Source organism: Zootoca vivipara, chromosome Z (genome assembly GCF_963506605.1).
Source record: "Zootoca vivipara chromosome Z, rZooViv1.1, whole genome shotgun sequence".
NCBI classification, from domain to species: domain Eukaryota; kingdom Metazoa; phylum Chordata; class Lepidosauria; order Squamata; family Lacertidae; genus Zootoca; species Zootoca vivipara.
In genome coordinates, this window is record NC_083294.1 from 1,454,658 (window position 1) to 1,473,557 (window position 18,900).

At 46.2% G+C, this 18,900-nt stretch overlaps 1 protein-coding gene across 1 annotated transcript in view; it reads right to left on the reverse strand.

Moving 5' to 3' along the window:
- Positions 1–18,900, reverse strand: part of CRB2 (crumbs cell polarity complex component 2) — a 67,786-nt gene that overhangs the window by 30,441 nt on the left and 18,445 nt on the right. Inside the window, exons 2-5 of the mRNA XM_035112743.2 lie at positions 16,099–16,692; positions 8,408–8,603; positions 5,329–5,468; positions 2,172–2,354 (exon numbers count right to left, since the gene is read on the reverse strand). Coding sequence (XP_034968634.2) covers positions 2,172–2,354; positions 5,329–5,468; positions 8,408–8,603; positions 16,099–16,692 — 1,113 coding nt within the window. The remainder of the gene's footprint in view (positions 1–2,171; positions 2,355–5,328; positions 5,469–8,407; positions 8,604–16,098; positions 16,693–18,900) is intronic.

Here is an 18,900-nt window from a genome sequence, read left to right on the forward strand (position 1 = left end):
CCTTTACCTTTTTACTTACGGTATTGTTTTTTATTTTAATTATAATTTTGACAAATGCTTTCTTCTGGAAATTCCACAGTAAAAAAACAAATAGATACAATCATACAAAAATAAACAAAAATAAACATCGCTATTATATTTCATTAATTGCATTCCATTTATAATTGACCCGCCTAACGACCAATAATTACAATGACAACAAATAAAGGCTTGATATGTCTTGCTTTGCATGTCATGCATCTATCTCATCTATTGGTTTCACCTTTTAAATTGCGTTACTGAAATATAGTCATACCTCGGTTTAAGTACTCCTAAGTTTGAGTACTTACAATTTAAGTACTCCGTGGACCCGTCAAAATTAAAAGGGAAATAAAAAATAACCCGTTGCATTACTGAAATCAATGCACTTTTCGACGATATTCTAATTTCCCGAATTTCACCTGTAGATATTTTGATTTTTGTATGGATAAATATTTGTTTCTGACTGTTGAATAAAATCTGGTTGATTGATTGAATGCTTGATTGCCTGACTAAAAGTGGCAACTCTGGGCTCCTAAGGCCCTCCTCCTGCTTTTGTTGAGTTTCTGGCTTGCGTTAGCCCCAGCCAGTATGACCAGGAACCTGGGTGGTGGGACCTGGTGTCAAAGGGGACTCATTGACGTGGGTCTAAATGTATAGCCTACTTCTTATTGTCGGTTTAAGTTTTAAGTTCCTTTAGATCAGGGCCCCCCCAAACTAAGGCCCCGGGGGCTGGATGCGGCCCAATCGCCTTCTCAATCTGGCCCGCGGATGGTACGGGAATCAGCATGTTTTTACATGAGAAGAATGTGTCCTTTTATTAAAAATGCATCTCTGGGTTATTTGTGGGGCCCGCCTGGTGTTTTTTACATGAGTAGAATGTGTTCTTTTATTATTAATAATAATATTAATAATAATAATTTATTATTTACACCCCAACCATCTGGCAGGGTTTCCCCAGCCACTCTGGGCGGCTTCCAACAAAATATTAAAATACAGAAATCCATCAAACATTAAAAGCTTCCCTAAACAGGGCTGCCTTGAGATGCCTTCTAAAGGTCTGGTAATTGTTTTTCTCTTTGACCTCTGGTAAGAGGGCATTCCACAGGGTGGGTGCCACTACCGAGAAGGCCCTCTGCCTGGTTCCCTGTAACTTGGCTTCTCGTAGTGAGGGAACCGCCAGAAGGCCCTCGGTGCTGGATCTCAGTGTCCGGGCAGAATGATGGAGGTGGAGATGCTCCTTCAGGTATACTGGACTGAGGATGTTTAGGGCTTTAAAGGTCAGCACCAACACTGTGAATTGTGCTCGGAAACGTACTGGGAGCCAATGTAGGTCTTTCAAGACAGGTGTTATGTGGTCTCGGTGGCTGTTCCCAGTCACCAGTCTAGCTCCCGCATTCTGGATTAATTGTAGTTTCCGGGTCACCTTCAAAGGTAGCCCCACATAGAGCACATTGCAGTAGTCCAAGCGAGAGATAACTAGAGCATGTACCACTCTGGCAAGACAGTCTGCGGGCAGGTAGGGGCTCAGCCTGCGTACCAGATGGAGCTGATAGACAGCTGCCCTGGACACAGAATTGACCTGCGCCTCCATGGACAGCTGTGAGTCCAAAATGACTCCCAGGCTGCGCACCTGGTCTTTCAGGGGCACAGTTACCCAATTCAGGACCAGGGAGTCCCCCACACCTGCCCGCCTCCTGTCCCCCACGAACAGTACTTCTGTCTTGTCAGGATTCAATCTCAATCTGTTAGCCGCCATCCATCCTCCAACCGCCTCCAGACACTCACACAGGACCTTCACCGCCTTTACTGGTTCTGATTTGTGGGGCCTGCCTGGTGTTTTTACGTGAGTAGAATGTGTCCTTATATTTACAATGCATCTCTGGGTTATTTGTGGGGCCTGCCTGGTGTTTTTTACATGAGTAGAATGTGCCCTTTTATTTAAAATGCATCTCTGGGTTATTTGTGGGGCATAGCAATTCGTTCATATTTCCCCCCAAAATATAGTCTGTCCCCCACAAGGTCTGAGGGACAGTGGACCTGCTGAAAAAGTTTGCTGACCCCTGCTTTAGATTTTTATGTGTTTTAATTTTTGTATGGATCAATGTTTGTTTCTGACTGATGGTCGACTAAAATCTGATTGATTGACTTACCCTCAAAACCTGGCTGGCACCTGCAAATGAATCCAGAAGCTTCCTGGTAGGCAAAGTGCCGGGGGAAGCCTGTGAGATCTCCGTAGTAGCTCTGATTGGACCGTTCAAAGCACTGGCCCTCGTTGAGGCAGGGCACTGCAGCACATTCATCTACATCCACTTCACAGTGTTCCCCTTCGTATCCTGGTGACAAAAAAGCAAAGGGGGCAGGACGCCAGGTGAGCTGACATGTGCCTCGTTTGTCACAAAGCAATGGGCTAGATCCAGGTCAGTGAAGGGTAACCTTTTGAGCTTGGTGTGTCAAAATTCGCCAAAAAACCGAGCATAACTCGGCGGGTGGTGGTGTGTCACTTCGAGAAAAAAATCATAATTTCGCGACATTTATAGTTTAAATAATAAAGGTAAAGGGACCCAGGTGGCGCTGTGGGTTAAACCACTGAGCCTAGGGCTTGCTGATCAGAAGGTCAGCGGTTCGAATCCCTGTGACGGGGTGAGCTCCTGTTGCTCGGTCCCAGCTCCTGTCAACCTAGCAGTTCTAAGGCACGTCAAAATGCAAGTAGATAAATAGGAACCGCTACAGCGGGAAGGTAAACAGCGTTCACCTTCATGCTGGCCACATGACCTGGAAGCTATACGCCGGCTCCCTCGGCCAGTAATGCGAGATGAGCGCGCAACCCCAGAGTCGGTCACGACTGGACCTAATGGTCAGGGGTCCCTTTACCTTTTAAGGCCAAGGGAGCCGGCGTTTGTCTGCATACAGCTTCCGGGTCATGTGGCCAGCACGACAAAGCTGCTTCTGGCGAACCAGAGCAGCGCACGGAAACACCGTTTACCTTCCCGCCTGCCAAAGCGCCAGGAAAAGACAGCACAGAAAGGGTTAAAAAACAATCTCTGGCTACCGGCAACAACAACAACAACAAAGGATCCGGGTTTTAACAGCAGAGACAAGCTTTAGTGTGAGGAGGAGTGGGAGAACAAGTGGGGGGGAAACAACAACGTCGACAGTGCGAATGGGCCGATGGGGCGTGTGCCAGCAGTGAGGGCTCTGCATGTCACGTCTGACACGCGTGTCATAGGTTCGCAAACACTGATCTAGGTATTGGTGGATCTTACGCCGATCCTCCCGCAGCGGACACCCTGCAAGACTCTGCAGCCCAGTGTACTGCTTTAGGAACAGAACTTCAGGAAGAGTGGGCAGCAGGGACAAAGAAGGAAGAGTGGTGGACAGGTGGCGAAAGAGTGGGAATAGGGTGAGGAGTAACAATGGGTTATTTTCTGATTGATTAGGATGGTCCAAAATGGGAACGTTTTATGGAGCTGTTGATACATTTGGGAGATCCGGAGTCCAGGGGTAGGGGAGTGGAATTAGATAAATGTGGTTAAAGGTTATTATGATAGAAAAAATAATATTTGCATGAAGGGAACACTGTGGATGTACCCTATCTTGATTTCAGCAACGCCTTTGACAAGGCGCCCCATGGTATTCTTCTTAAGAAGCTGGTGAAATGCGGGCTAGACAATGCTACCATTCAGTGGATTTGTAACTGGCTGGCTGACCGAACCCAGAGGGTGCTCATCAATGGCTTCTTCTCATCCTGGAGAGTAGTGACTAGTGGGGTGCCACAGGGTTCTGTCTTGGGCCCAGTCTTATTCAACATCTTTATCAATGACTTGGATGGTGGGCTTGAGGGCATCCTGAGCAAGTTTGCAGATGACACCAAATTGGGAGAGGTGGCTAATACCCCAGAGGACAGGATCACACTTCCAAATGACCTTAACAGATTAGAGATATGGGCCAAAGCAAACAAGATGAATTTGAACAGGGAGAAATGTAAAGTACTACACTTGGGCAAAAAAAAAAAAAGAAAGGCACAAATACAGGATGGGTGACACCTGGCTTGAGAGCAGTACATGTGAAGAGGATCTAGGAGTCTTGGTAGACCACAAACGTGACATGACTCAACAGTGTGATGCAGCAGCTCAAAAAGCCAATGCAATTCTGGGCTGCATCAAGAGGAGCATAGCATCTAGATCAAGCGAAGTAATAGTACCACTGTATTGCGCTCTGGTCAGACCTCACCTGGAATACTGTGTCCAGTTTTGGGCACCAGAGTTCAAGAAGGATACTGACAAGCTAGAATGTGTCCAGAGGAGGGCAACCAAAATAGAAGGGGAAGAAATGGAGGCAGTGAGAGATTTTACTTTCTTGAGCTCCTTGATCACTGCAGATGGTGACAGCAGTCACGAAATTAAAAGACACCTGCTTCTTGGGAGAAAAGCAATGACAAACCTAGACAGCATCTTAAAAAGCAGAGACATCACCTTGCCGACAAAGGTCTGTATAGTTCAAGCTATGGTTTTCCCCGTAGTGATGTATGGAAATGAGAGCTGGACCATAAAGAAGGCTGATAGCCGAAGAATTAATGGTTTTGAATTATGGTGCTGGAGGAGACCCTTGAGAGTCCCATGGACTGCAAGAAGATCAAACCTATCCATTCTTAAGGAAATCAGCCCTGAGTGCTCCCTGGAAGGACAGATCACGAAGCTGAGGCTCCAATACTTTGGCCACCTCATGAGAAGAGAAGAATCCTTGGAGAAGACCCTGATGTTGAGAAAGAGGGAGGGCACAAGGAGAAGGGGACGACAGAGGACGAGATGGTTGGACAGTGTTCTCGAAGCTACCAACATGCTCCAAGACTTTGGCCACCTCATGAGAAGAGAAGACTCCCTGGAAAAAACCCTGATGTTGGGAAAGATGGAGGGCACATGGAGAAGGGGACGACAGAGGACAGGATTGTTGGACAGTTTTCCCAAAGCTACCAACATGAGTCTGACCAAACTGTGGGAGGCAGTGGAAGACAGGAGTGCCTGTCGTGCTCTGGTCCATGGGGTCACGAAGAGTCGGACACAACTAACCGACTAAAAAACAACAACAACAACATTGCTGGATTTTGCTGTAATAAAAATTGAACTTGAACTTGAACTTATATTTGTGAATATTGGAAAAATGAATAAAAATTATTGGGGGGGAAAAATGAAAGTCACTGCTAGGCTGAAAGTTACTGCTAGGCTGAAAGTCACAGGGACGTGTTGTCTTCACCTTGCGACAGGAAAGAGCTTTTGGACTATAGGAGAACAACGCAACAATTTCACCCACCTGGCCAGCAAACACAGCTATAGTATCCAACCCCGTCCAGGCAGGTACCACCATTCTGGCATGGTTGGGAGGCACATTCCAAGATATCCAGCTCACAATGCTGCCCTTCAAAGCCCGTGTTGAGGCAATCACACTGGTAGCTACAAAAGAACAACAGCACAGAGCCATGATTAATGCTTAGGGAGCCATTAAGATATCTTTATTGTCATTGTCCCCTTGCAGGAACAACGAAATTACTCGGTTGCTACATCCACTCAGATAAAGCATTCCGCATAATCCAAAATTACAAAACCTAATTAAAAACAGTAAATATAATACAAATAACAAGTAAAATAAGTTGACTTCAAAGTCCTGGCTTTCCATTGCCACCGCTCATGGAGAACCTTTTTGGGAATTGTTGGAAGATTCTGGACAGATGAAAGACAGCACCGTGTTTTTTCGCTCCATAGGACGCACCTGACCATAGGACGCACCTAGTTTTCAGAGGAAAAAAATGAGGATTTTTTTTTTTTTTGCTTTCTTGAATGGTCCTAGGCATAGCAGCCAACTCCTAGAGGCCTAGGTGCCTTTGCCCCCCCCCTTAAATATTTGAGGAAGCTTCTTTTGCAAAGGGGGAAAGCTCCATTTTTTTGAGGATCAGCTCAAAGTTGTGCAGCTTTTTTGCAAATGGGAAAAGCCCCGTTTTTGGGGGGGGGGTCAGCTCAGAGTTGTGCATCTTTTTTGCAAAGGGGGGAAGCTCCATTTTTGAGGATCAGCTCAAAGTTGTGCCTTTGCCCCCCCCCCCAAATTAAATATTTGAGGGAGCTTCTTTTGCATATGGGAAAGGTCCCATTTTTGGGGGGGTCAGCTCAGAGTTGTGCATCAATTTTTCGTTTTTGTTTTTTCATTTTTTCATTTTTTGTTTTTATTTATTTATTTATTTATTTCATTTTTTATTCCACTTTTATTTTTTCTAAAAAAGGTCAACAACTCTGGGAAATGGGGGGGGGGCAGAAGGTGATCTCGCCTAGGGTGCAATAATAATAATAATAATAATAATAATAATAATAATAATAATAATTTATTATTGGCCAAGTACATTTTCCAACATACTTGGAATTTGTTTTGGCTACATTGCAATGTAAACCTACACACACCGTTCTGCTCACAATACGAATAAGCAAAGAAACCCACCCATAATGGACCTCCCCTTCAGCTACACATCTACGAATTTAACAATTTAATGGCACAAGGGAAAAAACCTGTTCCTGCGCCTGGCCGATTTTGTATATGAAGACCTGTAGCGACGTCCATATGGGAGTAAATCTAGCAGACGATGGCAGGGATGTAAAGGATCTGCTGCAATTCTCTCTGCACTCTTCTTAACTCTGGTAGCATAGATTGACTCTATTGTAGGCAAGCTAGCACAATTACCCTTTCTGCAATTATTACAGCTCGTTGGAGCCTTTTCTTGTCTGTCTTGGAGGCTGTACCATACCAAACAGTAATAGAATTACAGAGAACCGTTTCAATGATGCTTCTGTCAAATTGGATCAACACTTCCTGGGGCAATTTAAATTTCCTTAGTTGATGCAGAAAATACAACTTCTGGTGGACCTTTTAAATAATACTATTGATGTTGCTTGACCAATTTAACTTTTGAGAAATTATAGAGCCCAGGAACTTAAAGGACTCTACTACCGGTACTACGACCATGTTACCAAGGATGGAAATTGGCGGCAGGACAGAAGGGTGCCTTCTGAAATCAATTACCATTTCAACTGTCTTTTGGACATTTATTACCAAATTATTTCTGGTGCACCACGAAACAAGATGGTCTACTTCCCGCCTTTACGCAGATTCACCCTCTCCTGGATAAGCCCAATAACTGTTGTGTCATCAGCAAATTTCAAGAGCTTAACTGATGGATCACTTGAGGTACAGTCATTTGTGTATAGAGAGAAAAGAAGTGGGAAAAGGACACACCCCTGGGGAGCACCTGAACTGATGGTATTGTTGCTCGATATAATTTCCACCAACCTCACCTGCTGCCTCCTGTCTGTTAAAAAGCTGCATATTAGGGTGATGGCTTTTTTACAACCTCATTTCCTTGTATCATAATTTGATGAGCTTTCATTAAAGATTAGATAAAATATTACTTTCAAAGAGATTTGATTAAAAAACGCACAAAATGATTTAAAAATTTTTATCAGTTTTTTGACCATTTTTGAAGTCACTGTAAGCAGATATAAAATTGAACCCAAGCTTGAGAGTCACATATATGCAACATTATACAGGGTCGTCAGACACACAAGGAAGCTTTTCTTAGCTGCAGTAACAGTATAGACGCCGCTAGAGGACGATGTTTTGCTACCTCTCCTGTAGGCTCTTTCCCCAGCATGTCCGGCAGGGTCCGCTGGCTGAGTTTTGACGTCCCAAAAAGGGGCTTTTACCTTGTGCAGGTGTGACACTTGTATAGCCTATGTTGCTAAGAACACTCCCCATTGTGGAATGTGGTGTTGTGTCCAAATTCGATACGAAATATGTATAGAATTGTTAATACAATTTTATGAAATGGTAAAACGGCATCCAAAAAAATTAAAAATGGTTTTGCGTGACCTTTTTTAATATTTCAATGGAATATACCTCATTTTAGTCATTAATAGGCAAAGGTTCATCCATTTGTGCTACAGGAAATAATTTTTGAGAAAAAAATGAAAAAGTCATCACCCTACTGTATATCCATCAGCAAACAGGGGCAGGTACATTAAGATGAAGTAATTTAGAAAACAATTTAAATGGGGCAATAGTATTAAAAGCTGAGCTAAAGTCCACAAACAGAACTCGCACATAGGTCCGCAAGGAATCCAGGTGTTGCAGGATGTAGTGCAATGCCATGTTGATTGTGGTCATCTACTGACCTATTAGCTCGATAAGCAAATTGCAAAGGATCCAGCAACGGATCAGTAATGTCTAGGGCACAAAAAACCCTAGCACCGGCCCCGGCGGCGCTGCTGATCCCGGATTCTTCAATCCGGAACTTGGCACCTATGAACGGGAGCCATATCCAATCCTGCTGGGTGAAGCCATTGCGACTCACCTGTTGATGAGGTCGAGGCACCTTCCCTCATTGAGACACGGGTGGCTCTGGCACTCATTGACGTCCACCTCACACTGCGCCCCCTCATACCCAGGTGTACACGAGCAGGTGAAGAACCCAACATGGTCGCTGCAGGTGGCGCCGTTCGAGCAAGGGCCCGACTCACATTCATCAACCTCCACTTCACAGTTCACCCCTTTGTTGGAAGAGCAGAAGAAAGAATGGCGAATTAACAGGAGTATTTACATGCCACACTTTTAAATATTTCAGTGCTTTGGGACTTTTACTTCCTTGCTCAGTTTACAGGTGAACAGAAGCCCAAAAAGTCTGAGGAACAGAGGAATAATAATAATAATAATAATAATAATAATAATAATAATAATAATTTATTATTATTATTTATTATTTACACACCGCCCATCTGGCTGAGTTTCCCCAGCCACTCTGGGGGGCTTCAAACAGAAGAATAAAATAATCGATTAAAGATTAAAAGCCTCTCTAAACAGGGCTGCCTTGGGAGGGGAGGGCGTTCCACAGGGCGGGTGCCACTACCGAGAAGGCCCTCTGCCTGGTTCCCTGCAACTTGGATTCTCGCAGGGAGGGAACCGCCAGAAGGCCCTTGGCACTGGACCTCAGTTTCCAGGCAGAACGATGGGGGTGGAGACGCTCCTTCAGGTATACTGGACCGAGGCCATTTAGGGCTTTAAAGATCAGCACCAGCACTTTGTATTGTGATCGGAAACGTACTGGAAGCCAATGTAGATCTTTCAAGACCGGTGTTATGTGGTCTCAGGGGCCGCTCCCAGTCACCAGTCTAACTGCCGCATTCTGGATTAGTTGTAGTTTCCGGGTCACCTTCAAAGGTAGCCCCACGTAGAACACATTACAGTAGTCCAAGCGGGAGATAGCTAGAGCATGCACCACTCTGGCGAGACAGTCTGCAGGCAGGTAGGGTCTCAGCCTGCATACCAGATGGAGCTAATAGACAGCTGCCCTGGACACAGAATTGACCTGCGCCTCCATGGACAGCTGTGAGTCCAAAATGACTCTGTGCACCTGGTCCTTCAGGGGCACAGTTACCCCATTCAGGACCAGGGAGCCCTCCACACCTGCCCACCTCCTGTCCCCCACAAACAGTACTTCTGTCTTGTCAGGATTCAATCTCAATCTGTTAGCTGCCATCCATCCTCCAACCGCTTCCAGGCACTCACACAGGACCTTCACCGCCTTCACTGGTTCTGATTTGAAAGAGAGGTAGAGCTGGGGTTTAACCTCAAGCTGCCATTATGCAGGGTGAGACTACTGCCTCATCCAGCTCCATCTGGTATATGAAGGGTGAGCCTACAAAGGACAGGACAAGCAGAAAACTGCTTGGACACATGCTTCCTAGACAACATGCAGAACATGTGGAAGTGTGGACAAGCCCTTAGTGTGTTTTCATGGCCATCTTAAAGTTTGGCTAGGGTGCAACTATTGAGTTGGGGGTTCAGAGGGAATCATAGAATCATAGAGTTGGAAGAGACCACAAGGGCCATCCAGTCCAACCCCCTGCCAAGCAGGAAACACCATCAGAGCATTCTTGACATATGGCTGACAGCAACACGTGGCCGGGTCAGCTAGTAGAATCATAGAATCATAGAGTTGGAAGAGACCACAAGGGCCATCCAGTCCAACCCCCTGCCAAGCAGGAAACACCATCAAAGCATTCCTGACAGATGGCTGTCAAGCCTCCGCTTAAAGACCTCCAAAGAAGGAGACTCCACCACACTCCTTGGCAGCAAAGTCCACTGCCGAACAGCTTTTACTGTCAGGTGGTGCCCAGAACTGGACACAGTGCTCCAGGTGAGGTCTGACCAGAGTGGAATACAGTGGTACTATTACTTCCCTTGATCTAGATGCTATACTCCTATTGATGCAGCCCAGAATTACATTGGCTTTTTGAGCTGCTGCATCACATTGCTGACTCATGTCAAGTTTGTGGTCTACCAAGACTCCTAGATCCTTTTCACATGTACTGCTCTCAAGCCAGGTGTCTCCCATCCTGTATTTGTGCCTTTCATTTTTTATTTTTTTGCCCAAGTGTAGTATTTTACATGAGCTGCTGTGTTCGCATCAGGCCTGGGCATACATCTCTGGGCTGCCACCTGCCAGTCCTCCTAATCCTACTTTCTGGCAGAGTTCTGCTTCACAGCAGTCATGACTATGCTAATCCACAAGGAATGTGCAGGGCCCCTAATCTGGTGGATCAAGAGCTGTTGAGCATTCAGCAAACTTCCTTGCGTCCCATCATGCCAGAGAATGCTCAGCCCATGCCGGCCAAATGTCCACGTTTTTGTGGGGGCATGTGAAGTGTGACTGGGTGGCACATGGATGTCAGACAAGGCTCTGGTCAGACCTCACCTGGAGTACTGTGTCCAGTTCTGGGCACCACAGTTCAAGAAGGATACTGACAAGCTAGAACGTGTCCAGAGGAGGGCAACCAAAATGGTCAAAGGCCTGGAAATGATGCCTTATGAGGAACGGCTTAGGGAGCTGGGTATGTTTAGCCTGGAGAAGAGAAGGTTAAGGGGTGATATGATAGCCATGTTCAAATATATAAAAGGATCTCATATAGAGGAGGGAGAAAGGTTGTTTTCTGCTGCTCCAGAGAAGTGGACACGGAGCAATGGATTCAAACTACAAGAAAGAAGATTCCACCTCAACATTAGGAAGAACTTCCTGACAGTAAGAGCAGTGTGGTGGAGTCTCCTTCTTTGGAGGTCTTTAAGTGGAGGCTTGACAGCCATCTGTCAGGAATGCTTTGATGGTGTTTCCTGCTTAGCACAGTACTCCAGGTGAGGTCTGACCAGGGCAGAATACAGTGGTACTATTGAGATAGGTTTGATTAATAAGGTGCAGATCATCCATTTTATTGTCAAGTGTGTGAAGATTTGAGAGGTATATAGATGGTAAAGCCGATCTCATTCCTCGCCTTTGTAGCTTAATCAAAGCGCTAGCACTTTTTTTGACGTCGTATCCAGATCCTGCAAGGAGCTACAACTCCTTCATCCAAAACGTCTTCGCAATTTTCCTTAAGATTGGAGCGTAAGTACACAAAAAAGGCTGCTCTGATGTTTAAAATCTCAACCTTGAAAATGTAATCCGGATTGGTTAGCCAGAAGCATAATAACAGTTTTAAAAACCCTTTTACTCTAACAATTCTGTTAGGCAGTCAGGCAACGGCCTCTTTACAGTGGTACCTCGGTTTACAAACACAATTCATTCCGGAAGTCTGTACTGAACCTGAAGCGTACTTTTGCTGAAGTGAATTTTCCCATGGAAAGTAATGGAAAGTGGATTAATCTGTTCCAGATGGTCCGCGGAGTACTTAACCTGTAGCGTCCTTAACTTGAAGCGAACTTTCCCATTGAAAGTAATGGAAAGTTGATTAATACACGTTCCAGATGGGTCCGCGGAGAACTCAACCTGAAGCATACTTAACCCGAGGTATGAGTGTAATTGGTTCCAGAAGTCCGTACTTAACCTGAAGCGTACTTATCCTGAAGCAAACTTTCCCATTGAAAGTAATGGAAAGTGGATTAATCCGTTCCAGACAGGTCCGCGGAGTACTTAAACTGAAAATACTCAAACCGAGGCGTACTTAAACCGAGGGATGACTTTACTGGCTTTAACGGCTCACTCTGAAGAAGAAGAGGAGGAGGAGGAGGAGGAGGAGTGTGGATTTGATATCCCGCTTTATCACTACCCGAATGAGTCTCAAAGCAGCTAACATTCTCCTTTCCTTTCCTCCCCCACAACAGACTTATCAGTGCTTCTCTCCAATCCGCGTCTACAATGCTGTCCTAAGAGGCAGCAAGAGCCATAAAACCGTAACCTCCTCAACTCTTAAAACAATTAAAGAGTGAAACAGCACAATTCAAGGGGCTTTTGAATTCCTCTCTACAGCTCAGGTTGTTTTGTGACACCAAACCATCTCAGTGGGCCCTGATTCACTCCCCACCTGCCAGTTTTGTGTCGAAACAGCTCCCACAAGGGTGTTTTCTCAGTGTCCGCATCCTATCAGCGTGGAATTCAATCGTGAGTGCCCCCCGCCTGCACCTGGCACCAGCCAGCACGCAGACGCTCTTTCTGACCTTGCTCTTCCTTGCGGAGTCAACGGCAGGGGCCTTACAGGAGTTACATTGCTCTGAAGGAATGTCAGGGTGACTGGCTGAAGACAGGGAGATGGGACGGGTGGGGGCTCTAGCAACATCAGATTGCCCTTCTGCTGGTTCTCAGTCACCCCCTCTCCTGCCCCCAGTAATGTGGGAGGCAAGCACTTTCTTGGCAGTGAAAATTTAGCTCTACTCAAGGAGAACAAGGAGAGGAGAGCAATCTGAGAAAATTATTGGGGAGAGAGAGAGAGAGAGAATGAAATGCCATCTATCTTGATTTCACTCCATTTAAGTAGGTTCCTGGTTTCCACCATTTCTTTCTCTGCACCCTCCAACCGGCTCAGGATAAGTAATAATAATACAGTGGACCTCGGTTTAAGTACACTGTACTTAACCTGAAGTGAACTTTCCCATTGAAAGTAATGGAAAGTGGATTAATCCATTCCAGACGGTCCGCGGAGTACTTAAACTGAAGCGTACTTATCCTGAAGCGAACTTTCCCATTGAAAATAACGAAAAGTGGATTAATCCATTCCAGACGGAGTACTCAACCTAAAGCGTACTTAACCCGAAGTATGAGTGTAATTGGTTATGGAAGTCCGTACTTAACCTGAAGTGTACTTAACCTGAAGCAAACTTTCCCATTGAAAGTAATTGATGTCATATAGAGGAGGGAGAAAGGTTATTTTCTGCTGCTCCAGAGAAGCGGACACGGAGCAATGGATTCAAACTACAAGAGAAAAGATTCCACCTCAACATTAGGAAGAACAGAGGCAATTAGAGAAAATTTAATTAAAATGTTTTATAGGTGGTATTTGACACCAGTTAAAATTTGTAAAATGTCTAAAAATAAAAATGATCAGTGCTGGAGGTGCCAGAAAGAAATAGGTTCATTCACACACATATGGTGGCACTGTGCCAAGATTAAGCCTTTTTGGAATGGGGTATTAGAAGAGCTTAAGAAAATATTTAAATATAATATCAAAAAAACTCCAGAGTCTTTCCTATTAGGAATGGTGGATAAAGAATTGGATAAAAAGGACGAAAAAATATTTCTATATTCAGTGGCGGCAGCACGAATTCTAATTGCTAAATTATGGAGAAGCCAGGAAGTCCCAACCATAAGAGAGTAACAAGAGAAAGTAATTAGTTACATCGGTCTGGCCAAATTGACAAATTCATGGAATCATAGAATCATAGAGTTGGAAGAGACCACAAGGGCCATCCAGTCCAACACCCTGCCAAGCAGGAAACACCATCAAAGCATTCTTGACATATGCCTGTCAAACCTCTGCTTAAAGACCTCCAAAGAAGGAGACTCCACCACACTCCTTGGTAGCAAATTCCACTGCCGAACAGCTCTTACTGTCAGGAAGTTCTTCCTAATGTTTAGGTGGAAGCTTCTTTCTTGTAGTTTGAATCCATTGCTCCGTGTCCGCTTCTCTGGAGCAGCAGAAAACAACCTTTCGCCCTCCTCTATATGACATCCTTTTATATATTTGAACATGGCTATCATATCACCCCTTAACCTTCTCTTCTCCAGGCTAAACATACCCAGCTCCCTAAGCCGTTCCTCATAAGGCATCATTTCCAGGCCATTGACCATTTTGGTTGCCCTCTTCTGGACACATTCCAGCTTGTCAGTATCGATAAGGGGTGGTTCGAATAAATAAATTAAGGAAAATTTGGAAAAAAATTGGAATATATATAAAGGAACTTTAAGACAAATATCTTGTAGAGCTCCCAAGAGGAAAATAAACAGAAGCAGTGGGAATGGTAATAAATTTGAAGCCAGGGAGGAAGAGAAGTCGAATTGTACAAGAAGATATGAATATGTGAACATGAAAAGGCATAAGTTAAGTTGAAATAACATTGTAGAAGATAGGTTAAATGGTGTTTGAATTTATATGATGGATTAGCTGTGTATTTACTTCGTGTTATTTTATTTTAGTTGGATGTTTTGTTTTATTTCTATTTTAAAATTAAAAAAGATTATTTTTAAAATTATTTTTTTTAAAAAAAAAAAAGACTATAACATCCTTCTGGACCATCTAGAGGGGTTGGGAGCTGGGGGCACTGTCATACAGTAGTTCTGCTCCCTCCTCCTCGGCCGTGTCCAGAAAGTGGTGTTGGGGGATGAGTGTTCAGACCCCTGGGCTCTCACTTGTGGGGTGCCTCAGGGCTCTGTCCTCTCCCCCATGCTTTTTAACATCTACATGCAGCTGCTGGGAAAGATCATCATGGGGTTTGGGCTGGGTGTTCATCAGTATGCGGACGATACCCAGCTCTACCTCTCTTTCAAATCAGAACCAGTGAAGGCATTGAAGGTCCTGTGTGAGTGCCTGGAGGCGGTTGGAGGATGGATGGCGGCTAACAGATTGAGGTTGAATCCTGACAAGACAGAAGTACTGTTTGTGGGGGACAGGAGGCGGGCAGGTGTGGAGGACTCCCTGGTCCTGAATGGGATAAATGTGCCCCTGAGAGACCAGGTGCGCAGCCTGGGAGTCATTTTGGACTCACAGCTGTCCATGGAGGCACAGATTAATTCTGTGTCCAGGGCGGCTGTCTATCAGCTCCATCTGGTACGCAGGCTGAGACCCTACCTGCCAAGAGACTGTCTCACCAGAGTAGTGCATGCTCTGGTTATCTCCCACTTGGACTACTGCAATGCGCTCTACGTGGGACTACCCTTGAAGGTGACCCAGAAACTGCAATTAATCCAAAATGTGGCAGCCAGACGGATGACTAGGAGCGGCCATTGGTCCACATAACACCGGTCCTGAGAGATCTACATTGGCTCCCAGTATGTTTCTGAGCACAATTCAAAGTGTTGGTACTGACCTTGAAAGCCCTAAACCAGGCATCCCCAAACTGCGGCCCTCCAGATGTTTTGGCCTACAACTCCCATGATCCCTAGCTAACAGGACCAGTGGTCAGGGATGATGGGAATTGTAGTCCAAAACATCTGGAGGGCCGAAATTTGGGCATGCCTGCCCTAAACGGTGTGGGTCCAGTATACCTGAAGGAGCGTCTCCACCTCCATCGTTCTGCCCGGACACTGAGGTCCAGCTCCGAGGGCCTTCTGGCAGTTCCCTCATTGTGAGAAGTGAGGTTACAGGGAACCAGGCAGAGGGCCTTCTCGGTAGTGGCACCTGCCCTGTGGAACGCCCTCCCACCAGATGTCAAAAAGAAAAATAACTACCAGACTTTTAGAGGACATCTGAAGGCAGCCCTGTTTAGGGAAGCTTTTAATCTTTAAGAAATTTGTGTATTCTAATATTTCTGTTGGAAGCCGCCGCCCAGAGTGGCTAGGGAAACCCAGCCAGATAGGCGGGGTATAAATAATAAATTATTATTATTATTATTATTATTATTATTATTATTATTATTATTATTTCGAGTTGCATCCTCCTGGGCAAAGGTAAAATGCACTACGGTTACCCCACCCACTTTTGCATTTGGCATATGCCCCTTCCCCCACAGTTGCCCCAAAGGAACGCAGCTCCCAACCCGGGAGGCATCGGCTGCAAGGCATACCTGTGTAGCCAGGTAGGCACTGGCAAGCATACTCGTCCATCAGGTTGAGACAGGTGCTGTTGTGTTGGCACGGCCGGGAGGCACACTCGTTGATGTCTATTTCGCAGCGGTAGCCCTGGAAGCCAGGCACACAGAAGCAGCTGTACTCGTTCGCCCTGTCCAGGCAGATGGCCCCATTCTGGCACGGACTAGAGGCACACTCGCCTACATCCTCCTGGCAGCGGGCACCACCATGGCCAGCCTGGCACTGGCAGCCGTACCCACCAGGAACCTCCACACACTGCAAATGAGACTGCAGGCAAGGACTTCTCTTGCACACCTCCTCGCCTTCGCTGCTGCAGGAGACACCTGCCAGGCTGGGCTGACAATGGCAGGTGTAGTTCAGGTGTCCAGGAGTCCCGCGGCAGATCCACTCAGGTGGACAGGGGTGCCCAGCACACACATCGTATAGGTACTCGCAGTCTTTCCCCATATAGGCTGAGAGGTTCTGGGGACAGAGGCAGCTGTAGCCATCTTCCGAGTCGTTGCAGGTGCCTCCATTCTTACATGGCGATGAGGAGCAGGTGCTGACTAGCTCGGAGGAGGAGACAAGCCCTGGAGACGGTGAGGGGAGGCAAAGGCAACTGTGAAGCAGCTGGGAAGCAGGTGTCGCCGCAATGTGCAAATGTGCATGGTACATCGAATCATAGAGTTGGAAGAGACCACAAGGGCCATCCAGTCCAACCCCCTGCCAAGCAGGAAACACCATCAAAGCATTCTTGACATATGGCTGTCAAGCCTCTGCTTAAAGACCTCCAAAGAAGGAGACTCCACCACACTCCCTAGCAGCAAATTCCACTGCCAAACAGCTCTTACTGTCAGGAAGTTCTTCCTAATGTTGAGGTGGAATCTTCTTTCTTGAAGTTTGAATCCATTGCTCCGTGTCCACTTCTCTGGAGCAGCAGAAAACAACCTTTCTCCCTCCTCTATATGACATACATTGATATATTTGAACATGGCTATCATATCACACCTTAACCTTCTCTTCTCCAGGCTAAACATACCCAGCTCCCTAAGCCGTTCCTCATAAGGCATCGTTTCCAGGCCTTTGACCATTTTGGTTGCCCTCTTCTGGACACGTTCCAGCTTGTCAGTATCCTTCTTGAACTGTGGTGCCCAGAACTGGACACAGTACTCCAGGTGAGGTCTGACCAGAGCAGAATACAATGGTACTATTACTTTCCTTAATCTAGATGCTATACTGTACTCCTATTGATGCAGCCCAGAATTGCATTGGCTCTTTGAGCTGCTGCATCACACTGCTGACTCATGTCAAGTTTGTGGTCTACCAAGACTCCTAGATCCTTTTCACATGTACCGCTCTCAAGCCAGGTGTCTCCCATCCTGTACTTGTGCCTTTCATTTTTTTTTGCCCAAGTGTAGCCACCCCTCCCAATTTGGTGTCGTCTGCAAACTTGCTCAGGATGCCCTCAAGCCCATCATCCAAGTCATTGATAAAGATGTTGAAGAAGACTGGGCTCAAGACAGATCCCTGTGGCACCCCACTAGTCACTTCTCTATAGGATGAAGAGGAGTCACTGGCCTGGGATCGCTCCAGTTGGAGAACAGCCTTGTCCAAAGGTCTCATGGGCTTTGAAGAAACTCAATCTCAGGATGCAAGGGAGAAACGTGCTAAGAGGAAAGCACGCTTGGCAAATCCACACCGTGATCAATTCCCGCCTGGAAACCAAGGTCCCCACTGTGGAAGGACATGCGGATCCAGAATTGGCCTCCACAGCCAACAGACCCGTTGTTAAAACCGTGTTTATGGAAGACAATCTTACACGGCAATGAGTGATCACCAAAGAAGAAGAAGGAGACTCAGAGTTTGATGTCTACCAGTTGGAGAAACCAATGTCCCCACTGTGGAAGGACGTGTGGATCCAGAATTGGCCTCCACAGTCACTTACGGACCCATTGTTTAAAATCGTGCTGATAGAAGACAATCTTACTCGGCTACGAGTGAAAGAAGAAGAAGAAGAAGAAGAAGAAGAAGAAGAAGAAGAAGAAGAAGAAGAAGAAGAAGAAGAAGAAGAAGAAGGAGGAGGAGGAGGAGGAGGAGAAGGAGAAGGAGAAGGAGAAGGAGAAGGAGAAGGAGAAGGAGAAGGAGAAGACCCTGTGTCTGGCCTGGTGACATGTGTGCCACCCTCCTTGTTGTGTTGGCAGGGGGACCTGTCTGTGCACATACTTAGCCTTTCATTCTCTCTCTCTCTCTCTCTCTCTCTCTCTCTCTCTCTCTCTCTCTCTCACACACACACACACACACACACACACACACACACACACCATTCCTGCCTGGTTTCAAGCCACATTCCTCCATGAGATACCTTTCACCCTGGGTTAGGGGTGGGGGTTTCCAGGATGGAGGATTCCGTTCCATCCCTCCTCCCCCGCCAGCCCACCTCCATGTGACGCTGAGGAATGTGCTGCGCTCCACTCAGCCCAGCGCACCCTTTTCATCAGCCCTTTTATTCTCGAATTCCCGCTCAGGCAGAACAAAACAGGAATGACGGAACATGCCTGGAATCCTCTGTGGCAATTAAGAGTGGGGAAGCGCAGGCAAGCCTCTCCTAACGAGCAATCAGAAAGCGCTTCGAACTAGTCTCAATAGGAGTATAGCATCTAGATCTAGGGAAGTAATAGTACCACTGTATTCTGCTCTGGTCAGACCTCACCTGGAGTACTGTGTCCAGTTCTGGGCACCACAGTTCAAGAAGGATACTGACAAGCTGGAACGGGTCCAGAAGAGGGCAACCAAAATGG